Raw genomic sequence first — 11,751 nt, 5'->3', positions numbered from 1 at the left:
AATATTTTCCCAATCTTCTTAACTCTTTGTTCCAGAGAAGCGGCACAAATGTTGAGTTCCCTTTGATTTTTGGGAGACAAGCTGTATAAAGAATACAATTTGTCAAAGAAAGAATGGAAATGGTTAACACCTGTAACTTTATTTCTTGTATCAGAAACGGCCAATTCCAAGCGATGGTTTATACAGTACCAGATTAATATATCTGGAAATAACTTCAAAAACTGTGCTCCAACTCCATTTTTTCTACCTAACATTACAGAGGCTCCATCACATGCTAGACCAACTAAATGTTCTGCCAGAAAGTTTTCATGCATCCCACATGAAGAAAGATTCTTCAATATATCTCGAGTAATAACATCTGCTGAGTTGATTCAAGTTCTATCAAGTCCCAGAAAAAGGAAACAACTTCAGAATTATCTGAAAGAGCACAGCTCAAACATAATAATAAAACAGATTTTACACTAACTGTTGTTGATTCGTCAATCATAATACTGATTCTCCTGTGATTTTCTGTTATAGATTTTGCTATTTTATTTCTCATTTCCTGTGAAATGTGTTCAATAATATTAGTACAACTAAAATTTGCATGAAGAACTCGTCTCATATGTAAACCATTTAATTGTTGAAGTTCAACATAAGCCTGTAGGTCTGCGAAGGGTCTATTTCTTTTCGCAATTGAGTATGCTGTTCGAAATACTCGAACGGTGGTTTCTAGGTGTTTGACATTCATAGTGTCCAAGTAACTTCCAAATATCTTTTTATTAGATTCTGATTTTTGTAACACAGCTTTTTGGTGAGATTCTGAATTTTTGTGCTCAAATATTTTTTCCCAAGGATTGCTTGTTGTTGATTAATATTATTTCCGTTGGGATGAACCTTGCATTCTACCCATACTTTCATGAGCTTAAGTCCTATCCCTTTAGAAACTCCTAAACCAAATTTACTTCCCTCTTTGCATATATTCCAGCCTACATTTTTATTTTCTGCAAATAACCACTTGTTCTCTGAAAAAAAAAACGGTACTGAGACTCGTTTCAACAGTCTGGAAAATCTTGTTTTCGGTAGCTGGGTCGTTGAATTTCACAGTCGATGGTAGAAGGTGTAGAACCATAACCTAGATTGTCCCTTGAATCTAAATCACACGTTTCAGCAACATTTATCCCAGGCTCTGTTCTTATACTCACGTCTTTAATTAAACTAATGTTCTCGGAACTCCATTCAGTTTCGTTTTCAATTGAGCCATCACACACCTTTTTAGTATTCTTTGATTCTTCATCTTCATCCCCAGCACGTTTTTTGAACCAAGCCACTTCAGTAAACTCATAGTCACACTCACAACTCACTTTGACAGCCACTGGAAAACTTGGAAGGTACTACGGGGCTACTGATGTTCATTAACTGCAGAGAGATTCCATAATATCTGCTTCACTGCAACACATTGAGCAAAACATAAAATAAAACTTGGATTCACACAAACATAACGAGTGGAAGAAATTTGTTGTGCTCACTTCCCGCTCTCCGAGTCCAATAGCATTGTAGCCAACCTTAGAGAACCAGAAATCCGCCCAGGAGTGTAAAAGCGACCGTATCTTATGAACATAAAACCGTAAGGTTCGATATTAGTCCGCTAGAGTACACCCATGACGTTTCAGCGCTATGTATAGATTATAAGATTTTCTTACTGAATGTAAAAATGTTACGTCATTCTAAAGCGGAAAAATATTTTCGGAACGGCATTTAGGCCCGTTCCGGTCCAACTAAACCACTGTATATATGTATGCTTTATTTAAACTAGTATATTTTTTCTTCTAGGAAAACAAGCTAGTAATATGACTCATTCGGTTATTATCTTTATTGCTTTCGACCACAGTGATGCAGTAGGTTAGTCGTTGATCTACTGTTCCCAAGATAGCCGATTCATCTTGGCTACGGTTGTTGCACTTAGGGAGTCAATTAGATAACTTTGTGTCGTTTTCTTTGGGGAGGTTAATACTAGAACAGCTGAAAATCTCACATTCCTAGAACAGCGGTACGGGGTCATTTTGACACTTCATAAGAAATGTTCGGAAACGTTCAAATTAGAACAAAAAAGAGATGTATTTTCTTCTACTGTGTTTCCACAAATTTATTTAACACTCAAAGACCTGAGATTAGCGTGTGGACCTTTTATATTACTCATGGACGCATGAATAATAATAATAATAATAATAATAATAATAATAATAATAATAATAATAATAATAATAATAATAACTACACCATGTTTCTGTTTCTCTAAGGAGTTTTCACAAAACTAACCAATTGAACACCTTTTTTTAGTCAGTCGTTCACACTGCAACAATTATACATTTTCAGAAATACGTTAAGAAAATTTAGCATTCTCTAAGCACATTTTGCACACACAACTTTTACATTTCGTGCACATTTTCTGCACACTGCTTTGAGTTACTTAATGCAGGCATCGCTAGATTTGTTGCCTTTACACAGACCAACTTGGCACTACTTCTAATTTATAGATGGACTTGTAATTTCACCAGCCAGTTGGAGGGTGAAATTCTTCTACTTTATCTTCCTACCCGTTACTTGCTTGTAAATGACCCAAGCATTGAAGGCATTGAAAAGGACGTGCATTGGCCACCTCATGCATGCAGCCTTGGTGGTACATTATGAGATATGTGGTCGACCACATATAGGCCGTGTTTCGTGATGTTGTAGAAAGTAACAGCTTCCAGCTTCTTCTTTCATTCTCTGTTCATTGTTGTTTCAGCTTGCCGTGTGCTGAGAAGAAGGACCTTCTTCTTCTTCCCTTGGTACACTGTCAAGGTGCACTGTATGTTTCCAGTCTGTCGCAAGGTGTTTGTAGAGTATAATTCAGACATGGACTGCTTCACCTAAGTAGGGATTTCCCGACGAATGGGGTTGTTTGCTACCCTCAAACTAAGTTTCTTCCTCTTGGAGCTTCTTAGCAAGTTGGAGAGATGTAAATATGCTGTCTGCCATCACGTTTCTCCTTGGTTTAGAAACGGCTCCACGAGGCGAAGTACGACGTACTCTTCCAATGGCCGCTTATCAGGATACGCGTCAACTTTACCAAGGTATGGAAAGACATCGCAGATGTATTATGAGCCCACATCTGCAGCAATCCAGTATATGAGTCCATATTTGTCGGTCGTGTTTGTCATAAATTATGTAAATCTGCACCTGGTTTTGCTGGGAAGTAGTTGTTTATCGATTGTAATATTTCCTCTTGGGTGGTAACAGTGAAGGCAATTTTCCACAAATTTATCCCAGATTAATCCCACTAACCGGAACACTCATCTGACAGTAAGAACTCAACAATACTAAAAATCCAGACGGGGTACATACTCTTGTTTGACAATGCAAACTGCTGCGTTGTAATAAGGAATTGTACAGGTGTCAAAATAACCCTTACCGCTGTCCAGGGTATGTCATATCAAAAATCTATGAAAATGTAAATACTTTTCTGGATGCGATACATTACCATAAACAGGACAAAAAAGATGAAAAGTCAAGATATTTGAAGAGAAATGATACAACAATGCACACATCATTAAAGAAAAATTCAAGGCGAGTGTCATTTTGACCCCTTCCGCTGTTCTTGTGTTAAAGAACAATGCGGGACAAAAATTCGGCTTATTTACTACTTCTTATTCTTCCTCTTCTCCTTCTTCATAACCTTTTCACAATTTATTGCTGTCAGCATATGTCGATTGGCCTAGTTTTACGATTGGATGCACTTCGCAACTCATAATAATGTAATTGTTTTTACGTCTCACTAACTACTTTGACGGTTTTTAGAGACGCCGAGGTGCCGGAATTTTGTCTCGCGAGAGTTCTTTTACGTGCCAGTAAATCCAACGACACGAGGTTGACGTATTTGAGCACCTTCAAATACCACCGGACTGAACCATGATCGAACCTGCCAAGTTGGGGTCAGAAGACCAGCGCCTCAATCGTCTGAGCCACTCATCCCAGCCCTTCGTGACTCCAACCCTAAGTAGGGGGATGCATTCACTATAGTGTTTATGTATGGTGGTTGGTAGTGTGGTGAGGTGTGTATGTGTGTATGAAGAGAAGTGTATTAAACACCCAGTCCCCGAGTAGGAAGAATTAACCAACAGAAGTGAAAATCCTCGGCTCGGCCGGGAATCAAGCCCGCGGTCCTCTGAACCGAAGGCCAGAAAATATGTAGATGGGCACAATTTTTTCACCACCAATCCACTTAGTTCGGGCGAACATATAACTGTCGCTTTCTGAAACACATAGTTCACATTATAGAATCCTTAAATTAGTACGAGAAGGGCTCAAGGTGCCAGATAAAAATTAGGCTTTTTCACGCCTCTCAAGAATCTGTAGCAACCGAAGAGATGTTACACAAGTAGGTAGCATTATTGTAACTTATTAAAGAATACAGGCTTTTCAATCTAAAAATCCAGCGTTTGGTCTCGGTGTCAATTGGAATGGAACACCTTACCAAAATGCTGACTAGCACACCATTCAGTTGCCTGCCTAGGCATTTAGATTCTAATATTTACAGTAGGCCGCCTCTGTGGTGTAGTGGTTAGCGTGATTAGCTACCACCCCCGGAGGTCCGGGTTCGATTCCCGGCTCTGCCACGAAATTTGAAAAGTGGTACGAGGGCTGGAACGGGGTCCACTCAGCCTCGGGAGGTCAACTGAGTAGAGGCGGGTTCGATTCCCACCTCAGCCATCCTCGAAGTGGTTTTCCGTGGTTTCCCACTTCACCTCCAGGCAAATGCCGGGATGGTACCTATCTTAAGGCCACGGCCGCTTCCTTCCCTCATCCTTGCCTATCCCTTCCAATCTTCCCATCCCCCTACTAGGCCCCTGTTCACTATAGCAGGTGAGGCCGCCTGGGCGAGGTACTGGTCATACTCCCCAGTTGTATCCCCCGACCAAGAGTCTGAAGCTCCAGGACACTGCCCTTGAGGCGGTAGAGGTGGGATCCCTCGCTCAGTCCGAGGGAAAAGCCGAACCTGGAGGGTAAACAGATGATGATGATGATGATGATATTTACAGTAGAATGAAAAATCTGTATCCTTTAATAATGCTGTTCTCAAATAGTGAAAATGAAAATAATGGTGATTTTTTCACGGGGGTATTGCAATGAATTATTATTATTATTATTATTATTATTATTATTATTATTATTATTATTATTATTATTATTACTACACTAGAGTCCCGTTAATCCGAACCCCCTTAATCCAAAAGTCCGGTTAATCCGAACTGAAATATTCCATTTTTTAAAAATTATCCTTATTGAAATGAAAGAACATATACTGTAGAATGAAGATTTACTTGCATTTTATTAGTCATATTTTACTAGAATAACTTAATGTAAACATAATTACACACCATAAACCATCAATCACAGGTCGTTTATCTTTACAAAGTCTGTTGCCGTAGTGATTGAACCTACTCGAAGTTGCAGTGTTAAACCAGCGTCTCAAACATCACATCAGTGGGCGTCGCAGCGTCAGCGTCGTGCAAGTAGATTTGCTGGTACGTAAAAGAACTCCTTCGGGAGAAAATCCCGGCACTAGTCGTCGCCGGAAACCGTAAAAGTAGTTAGCAGGATGTAAAAACAATAAGATTATTATTAGAATAATTTTCCGGTTAGTCCGAAAATTTCGTAATCCGAACAGACTCCAGTCCCAATTAGTTCGGAATAACGAGATTCTACTGTATTATTATTATTATTATTATTATTATTATTATTATTATTATTATTATTATTATTATTCTTTCTTCGTTATGCCCGTTTACAGAGCGCGTTGGAACTTGTTAGCTTGATAATGGTTTTCCTTTCTTCTTCTCCTCCCAAAATCTCTTCATGAACTCGCTATGCTGTTTCTTGCGTTCTTCCGTCCATTGCTTCCCTGTGGTTCTTTTAGCCTTTTCCGTGAACGTGTGCTTTGCAACCAGATTCCAAAAAGCCTTGCGATCCCTGATGATATCTTCTGTGATATTCATTTCTTTTTAAGTCCTGCTTTATTTCCTCTAACCAGCTGATTTTGACCTTCTTTGATTTAATTATACCAAGCAGTTTTTTGCATATCTAGTGTCGTCCATTCTACAGATGTGGCCATAGAATTTCAATCGTCTCCTGCGTACGGTATCTGTGAACTTGTCGATTCCTTTGTACAAATCTACAGTTTTCCTTTTGATCCATATACCATTTACATGAACGGGGCCATATATTTTCCTCAGAATTTTTCGTTCTTGTTTTTCCGTTTCATCAATTTTAGAGTGGCATTTTAGAGAGGCATTATTATTAGTGGTGGTGGTTGGTGATTATTGTTTTAAGAGGAAGTACAACTAGGCAACCATCCTCTATATAATAGTAATCAGAGAGAAAAAACGGAAGGGATCCAACACTTCGAAAAATGAAGGTATCGGCCAAAGGACGACAAGGGCCACGAAGGGCGTGAAAATGAAAGACTCCCTAGGCCTCCATACGTAATACTGTCGGGGTCGGAAAATAATAAGAGTTGACCAAGGGAGGTCGGATAGGGTAGACGAAAATGAGAAGCCTGGCACAAGTAAGTGGAAGCAATACCAGGACTCAACTAAGGGCCCCGTGGTCGCCAACCCACGCTCCCAAGTTGAGAGCCCTAAAGCCCCTTTTATTCGCCTCTTACGACACGCAGGGGATACCATGAGTGTTATTCTACCGCCCCCACCCACAGGGGAATTATTATTAGTGCTTTACTTTCTTAGAAAAATGGTGGCGGTACCTACCCGAACTTCTTCATAAACTGAATGTTACACTTCGTTCATATCTCTAGATGCACCGTCTTCTTCTCTTCCAAAGGTACTAATTTTAGTACTGCTCACTCTGAAGAAGGTTTCAATTCTATCAGTTTTCATAGTCCTAAACTTGTAAGATCTTGACACACTTTACAACCTATAATTTTATTTTGCGCACAAAGCCAGTCGTTTCTCTGGAAGAAGTAATATTTTTGAGGTAATGTCCAACAGTAGGTCCAATCATGAACAGAATTGTTTCTCTCTTGAACTGCAGCAAATCTATCGGTAATTGCGATGTTTTCTTCACATTCACTTGATTCACAGTTCACAGGTTGAGGAGATACTTCAAAAGTATCGTGATGCTTTCTTTATCGCGCACAGGTAGCCTACAAGGTAACTATTTTATTCATTTCACTTCCCTAACTTGTGAACCACGCGCACGCCTTGTTCCTACTAAATAACTATGAACTCGCTTGCCTCGACAGCACAAAGCAAGTGTTTTATGCAACGAGCTAGAGCTCGTTGGTTTTATGCTTTTAAAATGATTTTAAAACATCGAAAGCAGTTAAATTTAAATGTACATTAACTCCGGATTAACTATGACGGTTAGCTATTTACTCATTGGTTGCTGCTACGTTGGTATTGACAGCACTTGGTGCAACACGGATACAGTTAGATTGTTTTTGACAAGAATACTTTGTTTGCTGAAGAGCGAGAAAATCAACCCCCTACTCTATTGTATTCCAGTAGCCAAAAATGTGGAAGGTTAAGAAAGAGCAAGGCCAAGATGATCTCTTTCGTATTATTTAACTCCGAACTGATGACAAGAAATGGTTAATAGGACAAAAATGGTCCCCTGAAATTCTAAAAATGTTGATGTTCAATTGTTTATTATCATACCAGATTATTTCATGAACTGAATTTACTGAGTCATCTAGCATCTGTTATAAGCGGAAATTTCTGTAAACAATTTCATATTGTTGGCGTTATATTGGTTTTTATATTCAAGAAAATTGTTAATGTGCCTCCCAACCCTGGAAAAGATCCTGCGGGCGCGCATGTGTGTAGGCCTACTTGTACGCATTATATCTATACAAACGTAACAAAAGCGGACAAACAAACTTGATTTTAATCCATTAGCCAACCAACATTTCATAGGAAATATGATAGGAATATTCCGAATAATACCCAGTTCATTTTTTGTTTCATTCGACAAAAAGTTGTCGGTACTGCGTACCGCCACAAAACCGGATTATTATTATTATTATTATTATTATTATTATTATTATTATTATTATTATTATTGGTAGTAGTAATGTCCGACTCCTTGGATGAGTGGCCAACATTCAGGACTTCTATTCAAAAGATCCCGGGTTCTATTCCCGGTCGATTCGGGGATTTTAATCGTGTTTGATTAATTCTTCTGGCTCGCGGACTGGGTACTTGTGTTTGTCCTAACACTCTCCTCTTCATATTCACACACCACACCATACCACACCACAACATCAACCAACACAGAAACATGCAATATTGGTTACATCCCTCCACGTAGGTTTGGCGTCAGGAAGGGCATCTGTACATAAAACAGGGCCAAATCCACATGTGCGGCACACATCGCACCCGCAACCCCACAGGTGCTGGAAAAGCGACAGAAAAAGAAGAAATAACATAATAATCACAACCATCATGTCACAGTATTTATGAACATCTTTTATTCTACTGATAATTAGATTACGTTCCCGCATTAACCTAAGTAGGCCTATTAAGAATGACTGATTGTAATGAAATGGATTAGTGCTACAGAGGTCGTTTATTTCACTTAGTAGATCCATAAATATACAATAAGGAACACATAAAATCATTCACATAAATAGTGAACTTCGCCGACGCGCAGTTCGGGAACTAGAGCTGCGTACTTCTTCCAGAAAATATGTAGATGGACATAATTTTTCCACTCCAGTCCACTTGGCTCGGGCCGAACACATAACTGTCGCTTTCTGAAACACACAGTTTATATCATAGAGTCCTTAAATGAGTACGATGAGTCTGGTTTTACATGCTGGATTATATCTCTTTGTGTTAGCATTAGTTATAAATGGTAACATTACATACATACATACATACATACATACATACATACATACATACATACATACATACATACATACATACATACATACATACATACATACATACATACATACATACATACATACATACATACATATCCTTATTGCCCACCCTAGTATACACCATCGGCTTACAGGCAAATAAAGACAGAGCGAAACAAAAAAAAAACAGTAGCTACTACATCTCTCTTAAAACTACTTAACTACATTAACTACCTCTACATCTACTCATTATCATTCCACACGTACGCGGATAGTCAGCACACATGCAGGACACTACCATACTACTAACTACCCTAAACCCAACCCCTGCCTACCACCTAAAAAAATTAGACTGGTCGCTGCGTTAGCCCTCGTATGGAACACACGCCCACCAACACGTCGACAGCAGCCACCAGCCTCGCCACGTGAGAACTGATATCATATCTCACCGACACTGTGCTCCTTCCCTACTATGGGTGACATGCTACCTTGGCTGACACCAGACATAAAAGGTGGCCTGCCACACACTTCCGCTATGTACGTCACACATACTCTTGTCCATTGTCAGCGCTCTACCATCCCTCTCATTTTTCTCCCCGTGCAGACATGCTCAAGCCTAACTTCTTTGGGGTGGGTCAAGTCCCCACCCCTCCTTCTTCCCTTGATACGTCACCCTCTCCTCTCTCACACTACTCCCGCTCACTACATCTCACCTTATTAAACTTAAGACTTAAACATACTACTCCTGCTCACTACGTCTCACCTTATTAAATTTAAGACTTAAACATCAGCTAACAACCATTTTACATCCCTCATCAACGCACCTAAAACAATTAACATTTCTTTTTTTTTCACACCTCACTTACATACAGACAAACAGTTTCCATTCCAAGTCCATTCAGTCTTCTCAATCTACAGCACCACATTTACACACATCAAACCGTTAGACTTATCCCAGTTCTTCCATCTTATTAAACTTAAGACTTAAACATCAACAATCCATCCTCTTACAACACTCATCAAGGCACCTAAAACTCTGACCTACTTTCATAGTTTCTATACTGCCAACATTTTCTCCTTAACTACAGTCCCACGCAATCTACCTTAATTACTGTTACTTACACCTTCTTTGTCCTCCCTTCTCACACAAATACACTTGTACAATCCAAATTTTATCCCACACCTAATTTACACACAAATAGACAGTTATCCATTCCAAGCCCATTAATTCACTCAGACTTCTCACTACTTATTTTTTAATTTTTTTACTAGCTTCCAGCTAAGTGTCATTTCAACCATCATCGATAAACTTAAAACTATATACCAACCTCTTAAATTTACACTACCCTCAGAGCCTACTCAACCTCCCATTTTCTCAACTCCTACGTAATTTTCTCAAGCTTTCCTTTGTTACCCCCTCTTCTCATAAACACATCTACTCTCGTATTCCTCAAGTCTTAAACCTGCTACACCCTCCCATCCTCCTACTTCCCGATCTACTTCACAACAATTTGCCCCGGGCGGATCACCTTTCCACAGGGCAAAGTGCTCTTGCCCCTTTCCCTAACACTACAGCCCCCTCTTCTGATATCATTGTCACCCTGATACCCTTCCCGCATCTGCTCAGGGCGGAAATTCATTCTCTGAGCAGAATGCCCTCCGCCTTAATCCCTCGGCATGAAGAGGATGGTTGCCTAGTTGTACTTCCTCTTAAAACAACAATCACCACCACCACGTCGACATGAACCACATTATTTACACAACTCCTGTTATTCCCTCAGTTTCTTTATAAATCTAGCTCTAGCCACATTTAAGAATTTCGCTATATTCGTTCCTTTCTCCCACTCTCTACATAACCAAGATGTCATCTTATAGCTTTCCCCTACCTTATCCAGTTCCTTCTTACTTAGTAGTTTAATCTTTATCTCCTCCAAAGCTCGACATTGATTGAAAATATGCAGGTCCTCCCACCTCTCTCCACATAACACACATCTATCCTTATTCTCGCTACCTACCCATCCCCTGTTCCTCGGAACTCCCAATATCCACCAATACAAACCTCTCTTATCCCTTCTACCCTCAAACTCATTTTTCGGGTTTATTACTTTCACCAATTTATTTAATACTGATAAAGAGACTCTCTCCTCTACATTCCCTTATTAAACTCTGTCTTTCAATATCAAGTAGTCTTCCCTTTATCTTTTCCCATATCCATTTATTCCTACCTCCCCCCAAATATCTCCATATACCCCCAATCCAATCTGTCGTAACCATTTTTTGCACTTATTCACCCAGTAACCTTCATTCGTCATACCTTTCTGAAAACTAAGCGTTTCTTGTACTAATATCCCACCCTTCCCTTCCTCCAATCTAATCCAATACTTGAACACCCTCTTAGCTATTTCAACCTCCATCGATTCTTTACAAACTAATCTAGCTCCGGCATTGGCTGTACAGTTCTGGAGGTCAATCATGATCTTACTAAATTTCGCCTCCACCTGGTTTAGTTCACCCCTGCCCTCCTCCATTCCCCATACTTCCACCCCAAATAGCATTTTGCCCATTACTAGTGATTTAAACACCGTTTTCTTAATTTTGATATTAACATCTAGAAATTTCTTTTCTCATACTCCCACTGCCGCAAGTGCACCTTTTCCTTTAATTTTAGCCATCCTACACTGTTCTTTCCAAGTACCATTCTTACTAATTATTACACCTAGATACTCAATTTTACCCCCTGGTCTAATTTCTTCCTGATCAAGCCTCCAGACTTCCTTATTCTTTCTCCCACCCCTTTTCCTACACACCATTATCAGAGTTTTTCTTACATTTACTCTGAGAGACCA

At 39.6% G+C, this 11,751-nt stretch overlaps 1 protein-coding gene across 3 annotated transcripts in view; it reads right to left on the bottom strand.

Annotated features, from left to right (window-relative positions):
* Positions 1-1,355: 1,355 nt before the first annotated feature.
* LOC136867335 (uncharacterized) overlaps positions 1,356-11,751 on the bottom strand; it is a 190,742-nt gene continuing 180,346 nt past the window's right edge. For 2 of the 3 annotated variants that reach the window (XR_010859665.1, XM_067144496.1), the window contains one exon: positions 8,609-8,791. Coding sequence is in view for 2 of the 3 variants with exons in the window: in XM_067144496.1 (XP_067000597.1) it covers positions 8,657-8,791 (135 nt within the window). In the remaining variant the exon portion in view is untranslated. Of the gene's footprint in view, positions 1,429-8,608; positions 8,792-11,751 lie in introns of those variants that run through there. The other variant, XM_067144498.2, reaches the window with a different exon arrangement.

This window comes from Anabrus simplex, chromosome 3 (genome assembly GCF_040414725.1).
Source record: "Anabrus simplex isolate iqAnaSimp1 chromosome 3, ASM4041472v1, whole genome shotgun sequence".
NCBI lineage: Eukaryota > Metazoa > Arthropoda > Insecta > Orthoptera > Tettigoniidae > Anabrus > Anabrus simplex.
Note: the sequence above shows the minus strand (reverse complement) of the source record. Positions and strands in the feature narration are given on the sequence as shown.